At 47.3% G+C, this 25,127-nt stretch overlaps 1 protein-coding gene across 1 annotated transcript in view; it reads left to right on the top strand.

Moving 5' to 3' along the window:
* Nucleotides 1–445: 445 nt before the first annotated feature.
* Nucleotides 446–25,127, top strand: part of LOC306702245 (rho guanine nucleotide exchange factor 9) — a 34,043-nt gene continuing 9,361 nt past the window's right edge. Inside the window, exons 1-6 of the mRNA XM_079167812.1 lie at nucleotides 446–532; nucleotides 18,591–18,770; nucleotides 20,704–20,904; nucleotides 23,020–23,199; nucleotides 23,592–23,824; nucleotides 24,895–25,024. Of these exons, the coding sequence (XP_079023938.1) occupies nucleotides 18,645–18,770; nucleotides 20,704–20,904; nucleotides 23,020–23,199; nucleotides 23,592–23,824; nucleotides 24,895–25,024 (870 nt within the window). The 5' untranslated portion in view covers nucleotides 446–532; nucleotides 18,591–18,644. The remainder of the gene's footprint in view (nucleotides 533–18,590; nucleotides 18,771–20,703; nucleotides 20,905–23,019; nucleotides 23,200–23,591; nucleotides 23,825–24,894; nucleotides 25,025–25,127) is intronic.

Below are 25,127 nucleotides of genomic sequence, written 5' to 3' on the forward strand. Positions count from 1 at the left end.
ACTTTAATTCACTGCAAAAAAAAGAAAGAAAAGAAGGGGGGGGACAAGGCAGTAAGGGGGGGGGGGGGGGATGTAACATGAAGGGGGGGGGATGTAACATGAAGGGCAACCTTGTGAGTGTGTGTATCATAAGTTGCATATGGACTATAGGAGATGCCCTAACCACTCAGTCCCCTCTAGGCCTTGTCTCGCCCCCCGGGTGTGTCCCCGCTAGAGCCCCCACTGAGGGCTTCTCTCCTGCGGTGCCGCTCCCTGCCGCTACCCCCCAGCACTCTCACTGCCTTGGCGCTGCTCCTTCCTCACTCAGGTACCCTTTTGTTTTTGTTTGAATTCCCCCATTAATACGCAGGCTGTTGATTGATGTGTGTTTGTGAAATTGATCTTCTGTTTGCCCCGGCCGTCTCTGCACGCGTCCGTCCCCTCAGACGTGGGTCAGTCGTCATCGTCGGTGCGCCTGCGGTCCGGAGGCTCTGGCAGCTGCAGGAGGAGGAGGCTGCTGAGACCCGGGTCGGAACCACTGCAGGTCAACGTTGTGAGTCACACACGCATGAACACACACACACACACACACACACATGCATACAGATTAATCTAGCTTTTACTCTTCCTTCTGCCAGGCTTTCAAAGGCTTTATAAAAACACCTTGTACAGATTATACCACTGATAGTGACCACTATTGACACTATTGATATTGACTCCCTACATACACACACACACACACACACACACACACACACACACACACACACACACACACACATTGTCACACTGGGTTTGTCCACCTGTCACACACATATTAGCTGATGTAAATGAGATGATGGGACGTAGTATAGAGCAGGAACGTGACAAATAACCTCCTACTGATACTGATAATATGGAGAGGTCAATGTCTCATCAGACGATTAGGGAACTGATCCGTGAAGATGGTGGCCACGTGGATTAATGTCATCCGGTACTCTTGGGCCATTACTCATCCTGAACAGGCCACCCGACACATCTGATGGGGATTCTACTAGAAGGAGACGCAGAGTTTCTCCGACGGGGGTGGTGAACATTTCTGGGGCCGTGTCCAACCTCTGTACCTGCAGAACCGCAACGCACGGAGCGCCTAGCGCTGTTCACATCACTGACTCGGATCCCTGCTCCCGAGGCCCACATGCAAGGTTTCATTGACTGTCATTTTGTTTTCGTTCATTGAGTAAAAGGCGTCGTGCATAATGTTTCCGAGCAGTGTTTGAATAAGTGAGAAAAGAAGGAGTGTGCGCGGCGTTGTAAATATGTGAGCTATTTACTCGGAGTCAGTGAGGATTCACCACTACCGCTTGTAGTACAATCACAAGTCCATTTTCATGAGGGATGCCGTCTACTCGACTGCCGAACGCTGAGCCCAGGGCTCTCTGCCTTGGCACGTCCAATGCATTGAAATGTAGTGAACTGTATTCGATGCCGCTGCATTTAGGCTTTGATCATAACTTCTTCTTTTCTTTTTTTCTTTCTCTCGCTGGTCTAAATAGCGAGTTTGTGAGCCACTGCACGTTGTTGCCATGACACTCGCTGGCTGTTGTTCATCTCCTTGCTTCTATCTTTAGGCCGCCTTTTTAAGTGTGAGCTAAATAGAGAAAGTGTGTGGGTGAGAGAGAGAGAGAGAGAAAAGGGGGGTGGGAGAGAAACAGAGCGGGGAAGAGAGAGATGCTCCCTTTTGTGTGTGCACTTTTTGCGCCGTGGCCCTCCCCTGGGGTAGGGAACGTGGACTCACAACACTGGAAATGTCTTGTGTGTGTGTGTGTGTGTGTGTGTGTCTGTGAATAGCGAAGGGGCAGTTCATTTGCCTCAAGTTCTGGGATTCATGACTGCGTCTTGAGCACGGAGGTAGCACGTACACTGTGTATGCTGCATAAATACTTTACATGCACAATATGACAACATAACGCAGCTGTAGTGGAGGGACACGGATGGATGACGCTTCAACGTCAATGTCTCCTTTCTGGTAAGTCAAGCATCGCTTACATGTTATGGATCTCATGTCAGCATCGGATCTGTTGTTTGGGATACAGTGCAGTGCAGTGTGTGTGTGTGTGTGTGCGTGTGTGTGTGTTACAGCCTTCCTGTTAGGACGACTACTGGAACCTGGAGGCCGCAGGCAGAGAGAAAGCGTTCTCACTGCAGTGGATTAACCGCTAATGCTGACGCCTCTCTTCTCCCTTTCATTTAACTGGATTTCTCCCCCTAGTCTCTGCCCTCTCCTCTCTTCTCCTCCCCTCTCCTCTCCTCTCCTCCCCTCTCCTCTTCTCCTCTCTCCTCTCCTCTCCTCACAACAAACACTTAGCAATGGGCGTCTTTGTTAATTCCCATGCAGATGAGAGGACAGTTCCCCGTGTGTTACTGATGCCGTGCCCGAAGCTCTGCTGTCAACTTGTCAGAGACGGGGCCCGTCTTATTAAGGGCTTCACGCAGATTAGGAGTTTCAAGAGCAATCTTATATGATTAAGTTTGGCCCAACCCAGGTCTGTCTGGTCATAATCATATTACGCAATCCTATCTATTTATTATGAACGCATGAGTCAGCAGGCAGAGGCGAGTTGAGGCAAGCGGTCGGGCAGTGTTGGGGAAAAAGTGCAACTACTTATGCGTGCGCACTTTTTTTTTTTTTCATACACCAGTGCTCAGCTGTTAATTTGACCACACACACACAAACACACACACACACATGCATGCGGTTTATATCTGCCTCCCTCGGCCCCGGAGCCTATGATACACCCTCTTCACTCTGACGCACACTTCACGTGCACTCCCGATGCATTCAGAATTCATCTGTCGGGGTTTGTGAGTCATCGCGTTGACGACTTCTTTATTTGCCGAGAAAGGAAGAGCACCGGCCGCCGATACCTCTTGTCAAACACATTTTCTTCTTTTAAAGTCGTGGGCGAACCGCGGGAATAGGTCTCCCACAAAAATAACCGCGTGTATGATGCACGGCCCTCTCTTTGAGCCACAGGCCAACTAGAATCCTTTATCAGTGTTCATTCGACATCGTCCCCCTTGCCAAGGTGCAGGCAGGTATCCGCCGTGAGTTACTGCAGCCACCAGCTACCAGTTCTGCAGGATGCATCGGGCTCTAATAAATAGTGTCGCCCAATCTCAGCAGGTGGTCGTGTCAGAGTCTCCCCCCGGCTGCTTCTTACAAAGAATAGGTTTCTACCTAGCAGGTGTGTGTTGTTGTTGTTGTTGAATGCATAGGCATGCGACTCATGCACTTACGTGGTGTGTGTTTTTGTGTGCTAGAGAGAGAGAGAGAGAGAGAGATAAGGCTCAGGGCCTTATTTCTTATATAACTGTTGAGAGGGTTTCCTTTGCTCCGGACAAAAGCCAATTCCACTTTTATTTCAGATGGCTGCATGTTCCCCGGGACTGTGGGGAACAGTGCTGTTGTGTTAATTCTCCCACTCGCCGCTGTGTCCCGTTTTACAGTATGTCCGCGTCATGTTTGTATTTCGTCAGATCGTGCACGCCTGTGCATGCACAGGTTTGTGTTTGTGCATTCTTTTAAAGCCTCATCAGGGCCAGTTTCTCTACCCTTCCATCATCACTCCTAAGCACTGCCACTGCCTTAGTGGGACAGTGGGGATATATTGGTGGAAGCAATGTCACAACACGCAGCGCTTTTTTTTTGTTATGAGACTATTTAGAGGCCTAAGGGCACTCCGGTGCTTGTTATCCCGCCTCAGTTGTATCATTTGTGAGAGTTTTCCCAGGCTGCTCAGGTGATTTCACCCACAGTCATCAGCTGCTGCTGTTTGTGTAACGCACACTGCTGTTTGTGTAATGTTTTCACGGCTATTTGACAGGTGTGTATTTGAGATAAAGACCTTTTTCTGGTCTTGAGTCAACTCAGAAGAATGGCACCTTGTGTTAGGTAATAGGAGGATCGCTTGTTATCTGACAGCACCATCTGAGAGCAGACACCCCACAGGCTAAAATGTGTAACCGATGTCTTTCACAGAGACATTGTAGATGTTTTATGTCTGTATTAATTCCACTTATAACTGCCACTGTATCCATTCTGTTCACCCGACTATAATAATAGTTTAGAATTGGATATTTCTACGTCTCCTTACCTCTCTAGGACACATCCTGCCTTGTGGAGAGGAGGTCCTGCCAGCGTCTAGTGGCACCTTGAAGTTGCTCGACGTCTTCCCAGATGCAATTTGTGGGATACAGAAATTAAATTGACTTGACTTGACTTTAGTACAAAGACGCATCATAATTCCATCTCACTCAGCACTTAACATTTTGCCATCAGCTTTCTCTTGCACCAACTTTTAACCGAATCCTTCCACGTGCTAATTAATATGTCAATATCGAGGTATTTGGTTAAAATATTTGATTTCCTCCATATCGCCCCAGGTCTATGATGACCAAATAATTAATATAACTGTGTAATCCTATAAACATTCATAATGAATATTTTATTAAGTGTATTCATGCTCTGCTCTCATTCTCGCTAAAACAACAATGTAACCAACGGTGACATGGGCGAGTACTTGCGCTCACCCATGGCGTCAATACATTATTCAGACGTGATTAGAGGTTGTCATCTCGCTGCTTTGTCAACTTACAGGCTAATATCTGCTGGGCTGTTGTCTTGGGGATCATGTGTGTTTTGGAATAAATTGTCTGTCTCTTCAAAACAGCGGCAACTCAATCTGCCTCACTTGTAAATTTCCCACAATTCACCTGCTTCGAAAAAACAATCATTTTTGCAATATTGTCAGTCAACACAGTTTTGGCAGCAGGTAAAGGCAGCATCCCGATGAGACCATTTTAAAGGGGCTATAATCAGGGGGTATTTTGAGTCACAGTACTTTAACTTAAAGATTGTTTAGTACTCTTTCCTATTTGTACATTTAGAGCAATGAGTAAGCTTCATACTAATATGTAACATTTACAATAATCAAGTATTTTTATGAGCGCCAAAGAAATCTTGTACGCACAATGACCTTTCAAGGGGGCAATAAGTAACCATGCATTCATGATGGAGAGCATGTGTGGCTTTTTACAAAACATTTCATTTTTTGAGTAATTTGAGTAGTTGTACCCCGAATAGAAGACGCAGCTCCTGCCCTTTTGTTCCTGCTCCTAAAATAATGAGACAGAAGCTAACTGCCTGTACAGTGTGCTGCTAGTTAGAATGTATCCTGCAGGCCTTTGTGAAAGATGGGCTGTATTTTTCCGGCAGCTGCCACTTCTTGTGTCCATTATTTAGCTTAACTTTCTGCCTCTGACCTCTCTGGCTCTCCCTGCTACACCACATGCGGCGTCAGAGTAAACCCTACGACACGTACACGTATTATGCAACCCCCGTCGTCGCTCCGCGGACCGCTTCCTCGTTTCCCCCTCCCCATCCGCCTCTTTTTTTTCGCCATCACTTCCATCTCTCTATCCCCCCCTCTTCTCAGGTCAAGCCCCCCCCCACACACACACACACTCGTTCCCCCCCCCCCCCCCCCCCCCCCCTATTCGCTCCATCCCGTTGCTGCTCCCTCCAGGCCTGTGAAAAAACACCTGCTTCTGGAGACGTGCCTGTGAGTTTGAGAGCACGCAAGTTTCCACATGCATCCAGGGCGCAGACATAGATGGCAAGCTCGGTACTGGATATTTGACGGGACAGCATTATATCCGGTCTATGAAGTCTTTGATGGCGGGAAATGGAACCGACCTATCGACGAGACGAAAGGTGCAGAGGAACACAGAATGCCAAAACAACCCTTGCACCCTAATACCGTTTCACTGCAGAGTTTTGCATTTCAATCCGACGTTCTGCTTTTGAACTCTCGTCGCGTGGAGGCAGTGAGAATGTAAAATGGTTTCAGCTCAGAGGACAGGCGGGGCTGTGGATTCTCTTATAGTGACTTAGGGCGGGCATAATGGTTGATTAGAGGAGGTGAGTAGGCTGTTCTCTCTCTCTCTCTCTCTCTCTCTCTCTCTCTCTCTCTCTCTCTCTCTCTCTCTCTCTCTCTCTCTCTCTCTCTCTTTTCTCTCTCTTAGATGATGTGACTAACCTCAACCGAAACTGTTACAATAGAAATCTAAATCTGCTCCCCCGAGGAGACACTGCACCAAATATCAAACAAACGCTGCATGCAAATGTAGCCGGCCAGAAAGATGGCGAAGGACGGGAAGACACTACTGTTCTTACCTCCCAGTGTTTTGGGGCCGCAGGTGGCCGACAGTGCCCTGATGAATGATGACACCGGCGAGCTCGGCACACTCGCAACCAGCACAGTGAAGCAGTGCCGGCTGAGGCAGCCAACCAAATCCCAGCACAGGTCATTTGATTTTATCCCTCGCCCCACAGCTGGGCTCTCAAATGACCAACCGTCGGGCTCTAATTAAGTACACAGTGGCCCACGATGCTGAACAGAAACATAAATGAATAATATCTCAACCGTGTTCCTGAATGCTTTCTTTTTGTTGCAGTTTGTGAACAGCTACAGTGCCGTCTTCGGGGAGCTCGTTATCGTGTCTTTTTCACAGAGGTACTGTTTCCCCTCGCTGGGAAATTTGAGAGACATTTCAGACTTACTACACCTTTACCGAAGAGTTGGTGAGCTTCAGGGATTTCAGTTTGCCGGTCTTAATGGATATGTAAAGGAGCTGGTCAGAGCAGACGAGGGACAAAAAAACAGCTAGCCAGGTCAGGAAACGGTGCCGTACATAACTCCTCGCAAAAACAACAATGTGTTCGATTTTACACTTTGGTTTTTGTGCAGATTAAAGAAACAGGAAAGCAAATGTGTGTATTCCCCAAAATGTTGCACTGTTCCTTGAACCATTGCCGTAACACCTCGTGGGAATAGGTAAAGTGTGCACTGCTAGCAAACACTGGCAGTTCCCCCCAGTGGTTCCCATATAGTTTGCATTTTTAATAGAGGTAGAGGTGGAGCTCTCTGTGTTATATGCTTTCAGCGGTTAATGCACAGTTAATATATAAGAAAATAAATTAAGTAGCAATAAAGGTTGGACAATTTTTTAATTTCAGTATTTTCCGTACGCTTGGGCACTAAGTCGAGAAGGGTCTCTTCTCGCCCTGTAAATGTTAATTTGTCCGGCAGGTAGCTGCTTTATTTATTTTGTCACAGATGTGTGGAAAGCAGGAGAGACGTGTAATAAACTAGCTTCACATTTTAGTTTTTCCTCCACAAGCTTGTCTTCAAAAGCCTGGTTTTATTCCGCGAGAGACTTTATATAGCATACATCCTGCCTTGTTCGTACGAAGGCTGAATGAGTAGCACTATTTCCCCTGAAGCAGTTAGGTCTAGGAATGCTGATATCACCCGTGATGTCTTTAACCCTAATTTCTCCACCCCACTTGGCACGACCTGCCTCTCTAATCTCATCCATCTCGCACTATTTCTTAAAAACCCTCGATGCTCTGACCCACTGACTCGCCTTCACACTAATCGAGCTGAACGAAAAAACAGCTGACGTCTGAACAATGGTGCCAAAAAAACTGCGTTCAGGAAAAGTCCAGCGGTTTATTTTTAGGACGCTTTGTGGCTGGAAGGCCCGGCAGGAAGCAGGAAGTCAGTGTGGTTGCCGTGGGGACGGGAGGGGAACAAAAGAATTGGAGCAGACTGGAGGGGAAATGGGTGTGGTGGGCTTTGCCTCCTATTAGCCAAATACCTACTGACCACAAACAGTTTCATTCGCCACCACTGAAATGTGTAGTCGGTATTCGGGGGAGAGACTTTCTAAAGATGGAGCCTGCTGGCTAAAGGCCACCAGAGTCAACTCAGGACTGACCTCAGAGTAGATCCACAGAGCTGCTCTCAGACCAGCAAATAAACACAAAGGAGAATAGTCGAGTTCATCCGACTCGTTCTATTTCTACACTATCTGGCTGTATAACGAGTGGACGTCCTGCGGTACTCGTTGCATATGAACATATCAAAGAAAACCTGCCCGAAAGAGAGGAGCTGAATGTCAAGAATTAAACTGAGAGAGTTTGACTCGTGCACCTCCCACCAGCGCTGGACTTAATGTACTGCTTAAAAAACAGGGGAGGGTGCGGAATATTTTACAGCCTTTCGTCTAAAGGTGAGAGGTGCAAGCCTTGTTCCTCACACGGTTGTCAGCGTGGCAGTGATGGATGATGCCAATATTGGAGCAAACGACCGCTGCCTAAGTGTAGCTTCCTGCCCGTATCCTACCAGGACACTAATAACTATTACGAGTAGATATTGCCCCCGATGCATTTGGAAGTAGTGCTCTGCGGCAATACTATAATCACGCCATGCTTTTTTTTTTTGTTTGTGATATTGGTTGACAGGATATTGAGGCACACTCGAGGTTCTGGAGAGGGTCCAGTCCCATGACATTAGGTCGTCCTCTGCTGTTCGCAGACGATCGTCTCCCCTTTTGGCTCTTTTGGACCGCGATACCCAATGTGCACTGGGGTAGTTCTCTCGTGGGGATGTGGAGAAAATGTCCCAATCAAGCGGGTGGTGAGCAGCTGCTGCTGTGGAAGAGGTTCGGGGGTCATTTTCACAAGCGAGGGTTGACGTGTGAGATGGTAACGCCGCCTGCCAGTTTGATGCAGTGGCTGCAGTAGTGCACGTTATGTCACACCCTGGTGATGAAGAGAGTGCACAGCAAGAAAGCAAAGTTCACGTTCTTACCTTAACCTGATTGTTGGTTTTTAGAGATAGGACAGAAAGCCGACATGAAGCTTACCTGCGAAATGATTAAAGGATAGCGTCACTTTTTTCATACTCCCCCCCCCCCCCCCCGTCCCCCCCGTCCCCGTCCCCCCGTCCCCCCGTCCCCCCCATCTCTTAACACAGCACTCACATGCCCACATGTACAGTGTGACTGCTCCTCCGGTCCATACTGGCTGCAAAAGCAATTTCAAAGTAAGAGATCCGAGACAAAGATGAATTGTAAAGTGCAGCTGAAGTTAATATGAGACTTCAGCAGTCTGAGTTTGACAAATGAAGTGGATATCTTCACAATCTTTTTTGGACCAAATTACCGCGCGGTATTACTGTCTCTCTGCCACAGCTGGGAAAGGAAACACTGAAAACACAAAGAGGGAATTTCGCACTATAAGGACTCACTTTCGGCAGACGCACATTCTTTATTGCTAATTCAGACGGCTAAGGCCTCGTAGTAGCTTTAGCTGAACTGTGGACACATGTCATTTTTTATGTTTTCTTTACATGATCAGGTAATCCGCTGGAGGCCAGCGAGGATTGACCTCGTATGAGAACCCAGTTGAGGTGGGTCAGGTATTTGATGAATGAACCTCCCCTTTAAGGGACACACACTCGTTGTGTAGATCTGAGACAGAACCGTTACACAACAGAGGGATCTGCATTGCTCTGCGCGCCCTTGTTTGGGTTTTTTTTTTACTCTGGAGCCTTCGCTTGATAAATGGCAGGAAGAATTGATAAATGGATGGGTGGGATGAAGCCCTCACAATCCAGACATGTGCTGTAGATTTTTTATCTGCGCTCATTAATTCATTGTCATCATTAATTTCCACCGGGAAAAACGGAAGGGTTCGGTGCAAGCTTGCATATTATTTGACGAAATTGTTTCAAACATTAATGCTCGACACGGTGTGCTATGCAATACACAGTAATACCACGGGCCTGCTGTAAATACTAACCATTAGAAGCTCAGAATTGTACGCTTTACATTTTCGTACATATTCCTCACAATGACGACAGTCCGGAAAACGAGTCACATTGATTAACCTGCAGCCGCGCTCGTTGTGCACGCAATTCACGTACAGTAAGTTGAAGTTCAGTCTTATTTAACGCATGATTCTCTGCCGGTGGGAGATATTTCCCCTCTCTTTTGTATATGCATGAGTATATTAGCATTGGTGTCTGTGCAGATTTAGACTTTCAGATGTGACCTTTGTTGTCTAAATGTCAGGGAGATTGGAGTGGGAGCCCACAGAGGTAGGGGCAGGCTTACGTAATCTGCTCACGCTGCGTTTCACACACACACGCACACACACGAGCACAGAGCAAGACGAAAAAAAAAAAAAAGCCTGTTTGAGGACGGTTGTCATATCTCAGCTGCGATTGCCTCGTACGGAGGCTCACTAAAAAAGAGCGGGCTTTCAGGAGCCACTGCTTTTATCGGCATGTATGTGCAGAGAGAGAGTGCCCCGGAAATTATTTATGGCTTTAAAAATACTGATATAGTGCACTCGCTTGGTGTTATTCTTTTAAACGCATTCTCTGGGTCTTTTGATCCATCTCGAAGCTCTCGGCTGAATGTGAAGACAGGAGTGTAGTTTGGAGGAGGGGGGGCCGGGCGGGGGGGGGGGGGGGGGGGGGGGGGGGGGGGGGTGTGACTGTGCGTGTGTTGGATGGTTGGCTGGGTGGTGGCTGGAACTGAGCTGAACTGATTCATGTTGTGGTGTCTTCACACAACCTGCCAGCGACGAGAGGCGCAGGCACCGAGGACAAGCGCTTGCAGGCCCGGGACGCGCTTTGTGTGTTATATACGATGTTCAGCTCAACGCCGGGGGGCCAAAATAACGCCGCGCATGCCAACGGCAGACGCGGAGCACCATGAAGGGAGCTGGAGACATTTTGTCCCGTCACTCACAAGATTGAGCCTCAAAAGAAAAACGGCGTTTGAATACCAAACACTCGCCTCCTGTTGGCTTGAAAGGTGACTCTGAAGTGTTTGTAGCTCGCTCCCTTTGTGGAGAACTTCAGCAGTCGCCTGCGCGGAGTCACGGTGGTTAATGTGGATTCCAACGAGCAGTTTCATGGCGGAATAAAACCCAAAATACTTTTAGGAACAGTCCTGAAGCACAACCCACTTCTCTGGTATCCATCCATATTCTCAGTATGTTACAAACCGGTTCCAAAAGATATCAACCTGTGTGACAAAAAGCCACCAAGCTAGCAGCGACTGCAGTGAGTTCATTTCACTGGGTATTCCAGTGAAATGTTTGGAACATATTGAGCGTATTGAACGGCAGCTGCGGGAATGGTTTGAGCAGTTTTTCACCGACATTTTCGACACCTTGTTCCTGCCATGAAGCTGCGGTTGCTGCTCGTATTTATCGTAAATGGCCTGATTTCAAGCTGACTGCAGCCTCTGTCCTCTCTAAGTGACCAGACTGTTGACAGCAACCTGCAACTTGAGTTTATGCTGCTACAAGGACGGATCGCTGCTACTTTGTGAGTAAAAATGATTCATTCAAGGGAGTGATTCTTCATACAGCTCAATCGTGACCTTTAAAATGATATTGGGCAAAATGATATTGGTTGTTATGTGTTTGTTTTTGTTTTTTACTGTGTGCTGCGCGAACGCTCAGGAAATTGTTACTCTTGTTTTATAGTTGTTCAATATGGGTACGTCATAATGCCGTTCTGGGCACAGGGCATCACATGATTACAAGCATTACCAGACTTTTCCCGGGGGCTTGGAAATGAGATTCACCCTAAGTACTGGGCAAACCTCGGCGCTTCTGAATATATTCTCCTGCTCCACAAATGAGTGTGTGTTTAGTTTAGAGGACTCTAGATACACACACACACACCCTCTGGTTGAGGTTTGGAGTGTTTTTTTGTACCTTTGTTTGTTTAGAGTTCGGTTTTTCTGAGCCCCGTGCTTTATTTCAGCTTATGTCCTGCTCCGCATTTGCACAGTAGCACACTTTTCACATCGGGCGGCCGCCTCTGCAAACCGCATTCTGGTCCATGGGACACTGAGCCGCTCCACTAGTGCAGTTTTGAGGTTAACCGTGTTGCTTCAAGGGCACCTCAAAGATGGTAATGAGGTCGGGACACTTCTTCCGAACCAGTTGGAATCCATTGTGCAAAACCCAGGATGTGATCTCTCACTGGCCCACCCACACTGTAAGGACATGTCCCTACCTGTATTTGAAGTGTATGAATCCAGGGTTGTGTAAATGTGTCCCCACAATAGCATACACCATTAAAATGGTTATTGAAATGTATCCACATAATTACAATGCCCTTGACCCCATTTTGACTCATAGACTGAAAACAAGAAGTGGACGTAGTCGCCGTTTTTGGCCATCACCATCTTGGATTTTGGCCGTCGCCATCTTGGTTTTTTTGCAACCAGTGAACAGAAGTGGGTATTTTCCAGTAAAGGTATTTTCAAAGTGTACACAAGTGTGTATTTTGCTGAAAAAATAAATAAAAAATGAAAGGATGACCTGTGAGTCTTAACTCTGGGTTTCATTCATCACATTTCTTCAGCATGAAAAAAAAAATGTATTTCATAAATGAACTTAACATTTGTCGGCTACAAGTGAGAGTAAACATGTCCCTCTCGTGCCCCTGTTCTCCCCAAAATAGCGTCACATGTGTCTCATCATACTTGTGTGACCTGATGACATAATTAGATCTAGAACTGCCTTTTTTTCTTCTTCTTTTTTTTTTTACATGCATTTTAATCATGAAGAGATGCTCTCGGTTGCCCGTGGATGGCACCCTCACGTGCCTGCTGCTTGTTGGTCCGGTGCAGCCAGCAGTAATGCAAAATGGGGTCGATTATCAGACCGACTGGGCACACTGTATCTGATTGATGCGTGGCCACGGACAAATTGGCAGAAACGGCTGACATCGCGCCAATAAAATTATGAGACGGTGATCACTTTGAGGAGCGCGCGCCCGTTATTCTGACATTTATCCTCCTTCCATCGCGCCCCCCCCCCCCCCCCCCCCCCCCCGTTAATGACAAATGATAAATCAGCGCGGCGCCGTGATATTTTTAGACGGGGGGTGGGGGGGTGGTGAGATTAATGAGGTTATGATTCTGGCCCTCTGTGGTCCATGTAGTGCCCCTCCCCCCCCCCCTCCCGACTGTAGGTGATGGTTGAAGCCGGCAGTCTGGCGGCGGAGCGCTGATCAGCATTAACACAGGACCGCCTCTCAGCCTCGCAGCCGATCTCTCTCTGGTCCCCCCACTCACCGGAAGGCGGCTCGGCAGCTGCGAACAGCCTGCGCACAGCCTCCCTCTTGTTTGCTGTGAGAAGCTATTGGCCTGAGAGTCGGTCGGTTTAGGGGGGAAGAGGCGAGAACACCGGCAGGTGTTGACTAGCGGGGAGAAATCGCGGTGCAGACTGATGACGATGATGATGGTGAGGAATGATGCATCTCTTCCCGTGCCTTTATGAATTACATCGCGTATTGTGAGGAGGCGTAGAGGCATCTTTCTTTTTTTTCCTTTTTCCCCGCTTTTTCTTTTGGGTCATTTCTTGCCTGAGCTGTAATGGTGGATTTCTCCGTGGCTGCGAGGCTACGCGTCTAGACGTGGAGGGCTGAATTTCCGCCCCGTCTTCCCGAGAGCGCATCTCAGCATCGGCCCGCAGCGCTGCGCCATCATGGCCTTGGACGTCCAGACTTGCGCGGTGTTCACGGTGATCGCGGTTCTGGTGCTTGTGAACGTGCTGTTGATGTTCATCCTCGGTACTCGTTAATGGATCTGCGCTTGGGGCCCGGTTCGCAGCGCAGCGCACTTTCGCACAGGAGAGGAGAGGCAGGCAGTGCGCGTTGGTCGAGAGCGGGGACACCCGGCGCTCCATCGCGGCTACGCGTTGAAATGAATGACGTTGGTACAACATAATGTATTTCTGTTAAACCCCCCCACCCCACCCACCCACCACCCCTCTCCCCAAATCCTTCGTTATGTCTTGTGTCCTCTCACCGTTTGTGATAGCTAGTGTTGTCTGGTGGTGGTGGTGGTGGTCGTAGTTGTGCGGATACAGATCTGTGATGCTCTTGCCTTTTTTTTTTGTGGTGACTGGAAATTCATATCCCCCCCGCATATAATCATGTCCCCCCCCCCCCCCCCCCCCCCCCCTCTCTCCTCTACGTCGATCTCCCTCTCTCCTCCATGTTGTATTTTGTGGATTATGCGCATGGATTAATTTAATTCTATACTCATTCGATTCTTAGCGGAAAAATGAATCTGATGGTCTTCTTTTCTTTTTTTCTTTTCTTTTTTTTTACCAACAGCCTACTGCTGCGTCAGGTCTTGTTTTCCTATTGTGATCCACTGCCACATCCACAATATGGCAGCTGATAGCCGAGCAGGGATCTCTCCACTGAAGTAATTGGGATGTTTGTAGCAAATAGCGGGTGCCGAGTGAGAGGTTGCTGCCGATGGAGGACTCTGGAGGATCATTGTAATCTCAGCTGAGCAGTAACCAATAGCAGGCAGGGCTAGGCCTAATAAAGGAGGGCCTCCGTCACTCCAGGTTTCCCCCATTTTAGATGCAGCTAAACTCAGCTCCCATTTCACAGCCCTACAATATTCACGTTTCTCCAGTTCACAACATTTCTAATGTGGCACCTGTGTTATGCAGCCGGCACACTGTTACGCCTGGTCACTAAACAGTGTCTCATGAGGAAAAAGTACCAGTAAAGATGCACATTTCTTACATAAGAAATGTCCTCCAAGTGCAAAGGCATGTCAGGGGGGGGAGATAAAAAAAAAAGCTCCTTTCTTCTTCTTTTTTTTGGACCCCACATGCAGTTGCATAATCTAATAAAGGATTGGAGGCAGGTGTCATGAATGTTGAATGAATGTCAGAAATAGATATGCTAAAAGCCCATCCCAGAGCCTTCAATGACAGTCCTATAAATAGGGATGATGGGCTGGCTAGCTTTTTAGAAGATATATGTATGTGTGCTCTCACACTCCAAGCTAAGTGCTGAGCGTTTTTTTTTGTGTATGTGTGTGTGTGTGTGTGTGTCCAGTTAAGTGGTAAATGTTGTACTGTAGGTGTAGAAATAAGTGATTGGCGACCATTTATTATGGACACGAATAGCTCCATCACATGCTGTGGCATGTGGGCTGGTGTGTGTGTCTTCATCAATGCATAATCACCCCTCCTGGAGGGGACCCCCACAGGACTGTAAACACAGCATCCTAATATTGCATACTGCAGTGGCTATGGCTCAGGTGGCTAGCGGTGATAACTCAGTGCTAGTTACAAATGTGTATTCACATGTTAGGTTGCACGTGTGTGTGTGTGTGTGTGTGTGTGTGTGTGTGTGTGTGTGTGTGTGCGTGTGCGTGCGCGTGCGTGTCGGGAGTGGATGTTATCCGTATAGTCCCTCTTTGAATCTGAGTCGTGCACACGTCCCCGAGTGTTCACACATTTGTAATCCCTCCAGGGCAGGTGCCTTCTAATAGAGTACCGTTAAATGCTGTGCAGTCAGAAGTGTCAATGTGCGGATGGTGTGCGCGAGCGAGACCACAGTGTGTGTGTGTTTGTGTGTGTGTGTGAGGATGTGAGTGCATTTCTCACCGGTTTTAGGCAGAGCGTCTTTGATTGGCTCCCAGACTCGGGGTATAAGTGTATTACATAACAGGGTTGGCAGACACAGGGAGGACGGACCGCGAGACTCACTCAGTGCGTCGGAGAGAGAAGCCTCTTGCTGGAATACGGCAACCTTGCCACTCGACATCGCAGGCTCGGCTCTTGCGGGAGGACCACCGCCTCGAACCTCTTCCAAAAAGAGAGATTTTAACTATCATGATTGTGTGAGCCGGACTTCCCCATGCATACACTCTCTGAGCAGTTTCATGTCACAAACATGGTAAGGCTGGCTAAAGTGTGTGCGTGTCGGCTAGCGATAGAGGAGGATGTTGGAATGCAGTGTAGCTGCCAGTGCAGTGAATGCTGATGTGTTTGTGCTGCAAAGATGATATAAGCGAGTGAATCCTCTTTCTGTTCTCACACGTTTCCTTGTCAGCCTCCGAGTCTCGTGCTCGAACGTGAGACCCAGAGCGTTGCCGTATGTCTCCGTGTGCAGGGATAGATTCCACTGCGTTCATCTGCGTTGACCCAAATACAGGTTTTGCGGTTTAGAGGCGGCAGTTTTTCGCCCTTTGATCTTTGATGTTGTAACTGCGGTGTAACCATCATGATGACACGGGTCCTCGCCGCCGGTATAGGCACGCAGGTAACGAGGAGTTTTGTGGCAAGATTTCCTCTCTGTTTGTGTGTTCACCGTGTGCCATTCGATCAAGCTAGGTGTGAGGCTGTGCTAAGGCTCGGGATTGGGGAGATTGATTATGTAATGCTTTTTAATTTATTCAGCCATGTAGAGGGGGGGGGTGAAATGTATTGGAGAGGGCAGCGCTGATCTCATTAGGGAGATGGAGGGATGAGGGGAAGGGGAGAAGTGAGCAGGGAGGAACATTGGCCGTGAATGGATCCCTGTCGCTCTCGCTCTCTCTGTCTGTCGGCTGTATTACAGCAGATTGATGGGGATTGGAGAGATTGAGCTGGGAGTGAATGGGGCCGAAAAATGGAGCGGACCTGGAGCATGGGGGTTGGGAGCTTGGGGGGGGGTGGGAGGGAGGGGGATGGGGGGGGTGGATTAGGGAAAGCAGACACAGTAAGGGAGCGAGAAGCAGGACGGACCTCTCAGCGTTTCAGGCAGAGGTCCCGATGTCAGATGGTGGCGGTCAAGTAGAGCAGATTTGGCTTCTACTAACTGTGTCGGATGATTTGACTTGAATCAAATTCCTTTTTGTAAATCTTTTTGAGTGATCTTCATTCATTGGTGCTGTTTCCATGGCAGCGTGACACATGTTTTCTGCGGTGATCCTCCTCTCTTCCTGTAGTGGAGAGCTTTGAGATCTATTGCTACCCCCCCCCCCCGCCAGCTCCAAACCCTCACCTGATTGAATCAGGCTTCTCAAGGAGATCTTTGATCTAAGCCCTGCATGCAGAAGCCGACACAGTGTTCCCTTTGATGTTTACATTGACATCACACGACGGGTTTACCATTTTAATATTTAATGACGATGAGCGATATTGCAGATATTCAGTGGTCACACGCACTCCTAAATTTGGAAATATTCCGGTTGCATCCTGAAGTGTCAGTGAAGCATCCTCATCTGTCACCATGACGACGGCTGTTCTCTCCCCTTCCCAGGCATGGACGTCCCTCCCTGTGTTCACTCCTCGGCCCTGATTGGCTTATATCCCCTGTAGCTGTCTCAGTAAGCCACCAGGGAAGCAGACATGTCCACAGGTTGAAGGGGCAACGTAGCTGCTGAGTCTGAGAGCTTGGATCCTCACGGGGGGGGTACAAACATACACACAGTCTGCTGTTTCTCACGGACCGTCCTGCAAACATTCTGCATCCGTTCTGCATCAGCACCTTAGGTGGAATAGCATATTTGCGCTGGAGTGATGAGGTGCATTTTAAAAAGGTTTTTCCCATCCAGGAATATTCATCTTATAATACGCAGAGCTATCTTGAAAGGATGGAAGAAAGAAAAAAAAGAAAACACTAACAAGGTCCGTTTGGAAAGCAACAGTAGCTCAATATTAATACGCAGAAGCCTTGAATGCAAGTAAAGAAGTAATTTAATGTCCATCCATGTGACATCCCCGTCTCCGGGCCTTTTGATAACTCCTTACCTAGAGCCTAAGCAGCTCCTGTCAGGCTTGGTTAGCGCTGTGCTGCTCTGCCCACAGCCCCAGGGACTGGATGCATGGTTAGCTCTGGACTGGAGCATGCTGATGAACACTACTTTGGAGAGAACAATTGGAACAAGCAGTTGGAGCTGTGCCACAGACGCATACAGGGGTTTCAACGCACGTGAAGGTAAAAGCGTGGCTGCACGTGTGTTGCGTATTTTCTTTTTGCTCATCTCAAGGCCAGCGAGCTCAAGCCTCAGCGTGATGGGATGGTGGGGCTGTTTGGTAGATGGATGATGTGAGAATCGGGTTCCTCCTCAGGAACGCTGTCCGCTGTCCTTTAATGAGAACAACCTTTAGCCTCTCCAAAGCCCCTTGAAGAATACTGATCACCCGACTCCATGTCCTTACACACTACAGCCCGATGCATGCGCACCAAAATAATACTCTGCTCGTGTGCATGCGCGTCCAGTTGCGCAGTTGAAACATTTATTTCAGCGTCGCATCGTGTCCACATTAGTTATTCATGACGCCAAAATCAATAGAAAAGATTTGATGAGTCATCCTTCCGTGTTGTCAAAGACCGTGCGGCTGATAACACAACAAGCATGAAGGAAGGGAGATTATCCCTTCACATTTGTTTGCTCCTCAGCATTTATATTACATTAACACATGTAATTATTCTAATGTCATAATGGGCCAATTACCATCGCTGTGTGGAGACTGGTGCTGTGCTTCTGAACGCCGTGTTGTTTCTCCACTAATGGCTCTGCCTTTTTTTTTGTGTGTGTGTGTGTGTGTGTTGCCGTATTTTGTTGTGTTGTGCTGTGGTCTGTGTCGGCTATTGTGTTGTTCTATTTGCAATCCCTAAGCTGCCAGTGGGCCCTGGCTTTGAGGGTGTGTATTTGCATCCATTAGTAATCTGAGTGGGCTTAACAACAAGGATTCACACAGATCGAGGCCAAAATGAGGCTGAGCGCTGAATTACGATCACTTTCAAATTTGATTTAAATGCTGGTTTTCTTTTTTTGGTCACGTGGATCAATATCCATCGGCCGGTGTGTGCGGTGCTCGTCGCGCTGTTTCGGTTGACGAGAATGAAGCTCAAGATGTCGCCTGTCTTTCCCTCCCATTTCTCCAGTTGATAAGCGGAGGTTCAATCGTCAACGCTGAGGCGGTATGGGACCATGTGACCATGGCGGACCGGGAGTTGGCGTTTAAGGCCGGTGACGTCATCAAGGTGCTGGACGCCTCCAACAAGGACTGGTGGTGGGGCCAGATTGACGAGGAGGAAGGATGGTTCCCCGCCAGCTTTGTACGGGTGAGTTAGCTGCGGCCGCGGCTGGCCGGCGACCATAGACACAACACACACACCCACACACGCACAGAACATATGCACACAAGCTGATAAAACACACTGAGGAAGGTGCACACACACACACACACAAGCATTCTGTCACACGCACAGGAAACACGTGCACAAAACACACACACACAGATGCACACTGTTGAATCATGCTTTATTTAGATAACACATAACACTCAGGAGATCTGAGAATAGCTAGCTAAGTGCCTTTATCGGGTGTTCAGGGACAATAAAACAAAGATGCTGATGAGCCCCTTTTTTTTTAAGTTTGGCATCAGCCTCAGTATGTACCCTTGAAACCCACTTACATTTACATCCTGATTATATCTCACCCATATTTGAGTTCAACTTAACCCAACACAAAGGTCTGATGCAGCTACTGCAGCTTGTTCCATACTTCTTTTACTTATCTTTCTGAAAGGAAGAAGTAGCATCCTTGTTGTAGGTGGAGACCCCCCCCCCCCTCCTCCTCCTCCTCCTTCCTCCTTCCTCCCCCCCTTCCCCCCCCCCCCTCCCACAGACACTCCTCATGGCCATTCCCACTTGTCCACCCTTCCATATTTCACTCCTGAGAGGGCAGGGCAGACAGGCTGACCGACTGTCAACCAAAAAGTATCTTTCTGTTCTGTCATTCTCTCTCTCCAAGGTGGAACCCCACCCTCCTCAGCCCCAAACAAAACAGGTTTTCTATATCAACCCCATAGCAACTCCACGGTTCCAAAACACCACGTCAAAGGTGCGTTTTTTTTTTCCCCAGCTTCATCCACCCATCCAGCCTGCCCGCCCACCCGCCCCGCTCCAGTCTGTCCGCGCAACGTGCCCCACGACATTACCAAAACATTAACGTTCCCATGACGTTTTCACATCATCCTCGACGGGGTCGATAGAGAGGCAGAACTGATGAGTCAAAAGTAAAGTAATGTTAAATGTCTCCCTAGCGGCCCGCACTCAAAATTCTGCAAAATGTGTTCACATAGAATCAAATGGATTTTGGAATCATTACTCCGGTTAATATTCATGGAGATTTCTCTTTCAAATATGGATCATTAATTTTTCCCCATTTACTGTTGACTCTGACTATTTCTCAGTCTGTACGCTGCGCTCCTAGCTCTAGCCTCAGTGCTCCACCACCCGTCACTCTGCTTGTCTGTGGCGCTGCATTCCTCATCTTGTGTTTGGCATTCTACCCGTCGGGTTCTTTGATGTTCTCTTGGGCAAAACTGTGTGTCATCAGGTGTTGGCCGCTGGACATCTCAAACCACGCTCACTTGGCCCTTTCTATGAGCGATAGTGGGAATACACAATGTATGTGGTCCTGTGCGTGCGTGCGTGTGTGGGTGTCGGTGAGTGCATGCATGTGTGTGGAACGTGTGAGTTTGTGTGCGAGTGTACATGCATGCGTATGTGCAGGGGGGGGTTTGGAGTCACACACAGGGCCAAAGTTGGGCATTGAATATCCTCTGGTGGCCACCGCGCTCAGAAAGAGGCTTATTTTAAACTCTGGAGTGTTTGGCAGTTTGGCCCTCACCTTTCTAAAAAGCTGGACCAACAGTCTTACTCACTGTCCAAACGAACCAGAGACCCTCTAAATGAAGCTCTGTGTGTGTGAGATGTGTGTTTACGTGTGTGTGTGTGTGTGTGTGTGTGTGTGTGTGCTGTGTGCATTCATGCTCATGAGGTGCGAGTAGTACCACTTTTATAGCAACGGTTTGTGATATGAATACCTAAATGTGTCTGTTTACTAATACTTTTTTTCTGTCAGATTTATACTCTGAACTGACATGACTGAGCACATTTTTTTTACTCAAGTGCATGTGTGTGTGTGTGTGTGTGTGTGTGTGTGTGTGTGTGTGTGTCTGTGTGTCTGTGGCTCTGTGTGTGCACTCAGCTGTGGGTAAACCAGGAGGACGTGGGAGGAGAGCCAGCCGAGGGGACCAGCGAGGTGCAGAACGGGCACCTGGACCCGACCAATGACTGCCTGTGTCTGGGCTCGCCCCTCCAGAACCGAGACCAGATGAGAGCCAACGTCATCAACGAGATCATGAGCACGGAGAGACACTACATCAAACACCTCAAGGACATCTGTGAGGTACTAAACACCTGTGCACACGCATGCATCCACTGCTGTTCCAGGGCATTGCTTTTAGTACCAGAGAGACAATAGGAAAGGTAAATGGAAAAGGAGCTGAATGAACTGGTGAGCAGCCTGTTTGATGCTATACGAGGGTCTAGTATGAATTCTTAACACTCCCACATTCACACTATTAGTCAAGACATATTTTTTTTTTCTGTTGTTATCAAAACAGTCCAAAAATAGTTCTCTCTCTTATCTCTATTTTTTTTATTTATTTTTTTAGATAAGAAGACACAATTTGTCGATTGCACACAGTGGTGGCAGCAGCGTCCACATTCAATTTGTGATTATGATTCATGCCGAAGTGACAGGCTCGAATTCACACCTAATCAAATTAAACAAGAGCCTCGCCATTTGTTACATTATTAGCCTTTTATAAAGACTAGAAAACATGACACGTCCACATTTAAATCTAAATCTAAAAACTGGACGGATTATTTATAATCAAACATTTGAATATATTTAAAAACTCTTCTGTGAACTCCTTTTCAATGTACGTTTTCCACCAATTTCACTAGCCCAGTGATGTATACGGAACATACATGTGTGCATGTACAGTACGGCTACCGTATTTATTACATAAACTTTTGTATCTAACGTGAAACGGTTTTTATCTTCGGGAATCTGACAACAGCTAATAATAACTGCTCCTCTGTCCCCGTCTTGATGTTAAAATCAAACGTGAAGAGGAAGCAGTGCCACAGGATAATTGGTTCAAAAGAATCTATGGGAATACAAGACAAATGATGTTGTATTATGTAAATGTCAACTGATAAATTGGCATTAAGATTTCCAGATATGCACTTTTTTTATTATATATGATCGAAAAAGAGCAGAATCAAATGACTGTCCCGTACCTGTCTGTTTGTCCTACTGCTAACAGTAACAGTACAACCTCCTGTTAAGTACAGCTGTCTTCCTGCTGGTACCGTAAGAATATAGAGACAAATTCCCCAAAATACTGTTTTTTACATGCGGGGCAGTTATTTCTCAAATATTGTCACCAGCACAGCCGTTGCCTCTGTGCTAGATACGTAGAGGTCAACTCTGAATACAGAACACAGCACCTGCATAATGACTTTGGGTGGTCAAGATTTTCTGGTGCAGATTCTTTGCTTATCTAAGCATCTCTCCTCAACCCTCTGAATACCCTTTTGTCTGTAATCCGGGTGAAGCATAATGTTTAAAAATAGCTGAAATAAAGCGTAAATTTCACCTTCTCACCTTCACACTTATCGCCTGTGGAGATACCCTGCAGGTTCAAATTTGGTACAAACAAGCACGGGCAAGAAAGCCTTCTTTGATTTAAAACAGATGTGGACAGGCCAGTCAATGGGTTATTCTTTGAATTAAATGTTAAAATTATACTTTATCATAACTATTACCAAACTTTGTGTGTCACGTAAGTAAAAGTAAAAGGTTTTATTTATAAATTAAAAACTAAAAGCTGATATTTTGTCTTGGTTATTGATGGAACGTGCCCTGACTGTAATGGCTGTGCTCTTTAGCACTTTGGGCTCTATGATTAAAAGAAGCTTCCCCATCTCATAATCATAATAAAGGTATTTTAGTCTTGCGCTATCGATCCTTTTCTCAGCTTTCATTTTCATTATTGGCATTGAGCTCGCCTGTGCAAATCCAAAAGGCTTAAACGTGTGCGTTTGATAAACGGAGAGAGTTCTGGGCGGTGCGGTGTGAAACAGCAAAGACCCACCTCTCACTGCAAACCTTTTTCCCAAAGTGCCGAAGCTTCGGGGCATTTAATTAACCACAAGAATTGGACCGACTGAAATTGAGGCCACAGTTCGACCTGCACCAAATTGTTTTTGACTCTGCAGAAGCTTCGGAGTCACAGTTCGTTTTGATTCAAATGAATTATGTTTGAGCAGTGACTTCAGATGTTTATTACAAATAATTAGCAAAACTAGTGACGAGAAGTAACCAGCTGTGGGCTGCATCGTGCTTTTCTTCGGCAGTTTTCTGACTCTGGCACTTAAACCGAGTCGTCTTTTGAAGGCCTCGTAGTAGTTGTAACCCGTGTTGTTGTTGTTGTTGTTGTTGTTGTTGCAGGGCTACCTGCGCCAGTGCAGGAAGCGCGTGGACATGTTCAACGATGACCAGCTGAGGGTCATCTTTGGGAACATCGAGGACATCTTCCGCTTCCAGATGGGCTTCGTTAGAGACTTGGAGAAACAGTACAACACAGACGACCCCCACCTCTCTGAAATCGGACCGTGCTTTTTAGAACACGTGAGTTCAAAGCTTTCTCGAGTGTTTTCCTTTTGTAGCGCACTTCATTCCAACACAGAAAACTTGATGTCCAGCTGAGAGCAGCCATAATTGCTCATCATTTTGTTAGGTTTTGTTATCTCAAGATCAGAATTTAATAATCTCGTTATCTCGGGATAACAGTAAAGCTGTGGCTATAATTAAGTCACCAGCAAACAGTTTTTCTTTAGATAATGAGATAATTAAGTCATGATCTCGAAAAAAAAACCCAGCTCTAATAAAAATGTTAGCGACCGGAGCTGCTCCTCCGCACATGTTGGCACGCTTCTCCCCAGCATGTTTTATTAAAAAGAGGATTTTGTTTCATATTTCCCCCTCTCATCATGTATCTCTCTGCTCTTTTTAATCTACAGCAAGATGGTTTTTGGATCTACTCAGAATACTGTAACAACCACTTGGATGCCTGTATGGAGCTGAGCAAACTGATGAGGGACGGCAGGTACCAGCACTTCTTCGAGGCCTGCCGCCTCCTCCAGCAAATGATTGACATTGCCATAGACGGCTTCTTGCTCACCCCTGTCCAGAAAATCTGCAAATATCCGCTCCAATTGGCTGAGCTTCTCAAATACACGGCGCAGGAGCACAGGTACTGTACGCTTTTGTCCAAAGTCACATTTAATCTGGATCTGAACGTGTTGCTTTTTGATGCTTTGATGGCATTACCGATGCATCATTGTGTTCCGGATGCATTGTGTTGCTTTGCAGCCGTTGCAGGTGTTGGGTTTGTTCTACTGAAGCGGTGGTTATCCATGCATGAACTGAAACAAATGTTGTTTTGCCAGCTTTCTGTGAATGTTGTGTGTGTGTGTGTGTGTGTGGGGGGGGGGGGGACATTTCATCAAGGAATCTCAGTTGCATCAAAAATGTATACGACGACACTGCTGCTCATCATCATGTCCCATCGTCCTCATTTCAATACACGGCCATAGGAGCATTGCACAGAACTACTGGCTATAAATAGCTTGCAGATTAAATATGAATTTGGGCTTTCGCTGGCATACGTACGAGCGTCAACATTCCCAACACACACACACACACAGCAGGCGCCGCACAGAAGCACAGTAAACATTTGCAGATACGAGAGCATCCAGATGTGCAAACTCATGCGTGCAAACCCACAGGAAAAAAAAAAAAATGGCGCGAGTGAGTGATTCAGCGTGTCTCAGCCAGCTCCAGGTCATTGACAAAGCACGCGTTCTCAGCCAGAGAGGGACAGGTGCCAGCGCTGCCTGCCAGATCACAGTGTTTGACTGTTTGGAGCTGTAGAGAATCTGCCTGCTCTCTGTCACACAAACACACACACACACACACACACCCACAAGCAGGCATTATCTTCCAAAGTGAGGATTGGATCCGTTGCATATCTAAGCCAGAGGGATAAATCCAGCTCAGTTAGCATAGACGCAGGCAGAGTTAACTGTGGATAGAGAAAGTGGCTGATTAGAATTAAATGGAAGTATGTTATTTTCACTGTGTTCCGGTGGACTTACTGCTGCTACTTGAGTTTACAACTCCAGTCCTTTAATAGGCTACTCTGTATCGTTCACTGCTGCAACATTACATGTCTTTGTTTTTTTAATGGGTGGCCAAACTCCAAGAGCTATAAATTTACCCTTTAACACCCCAGAAGTACTTATGTATACACTGTGTCCGTAGTGATTATCGATACGTGGCAGCAGCACTGGCAGTAATGCGGAACGTCACTCAGCAGATAAACGAGAGGAAGAGGAGGCTGGAGAACATCGACAAGATCGCCCAGTGGCAAGCCTCTGTTCTGGACTGGGAGGTATGTGTGTGTGTGTGTTTACCGCGGAGCTCTTTCAAAGCATCTGATGTTGTTTTTACTGGCAGAATCTGGTCCAGTCTGCTGAGTCCATCTGTTTAGTCAC

The sequence above is a fragment of the Pholis gunnellus genome, assembly GCF_910591455.1.
Source record: "Pholis gunnellus genome assembly, chromosome: 10".
In the NCBI taxonomy this organism is placed as follows: Eukaryota; Metazoa; Chordata; class Actinopteri; order Perciformes; family Pholidae; genus Pholis; species Pholis gunnellus.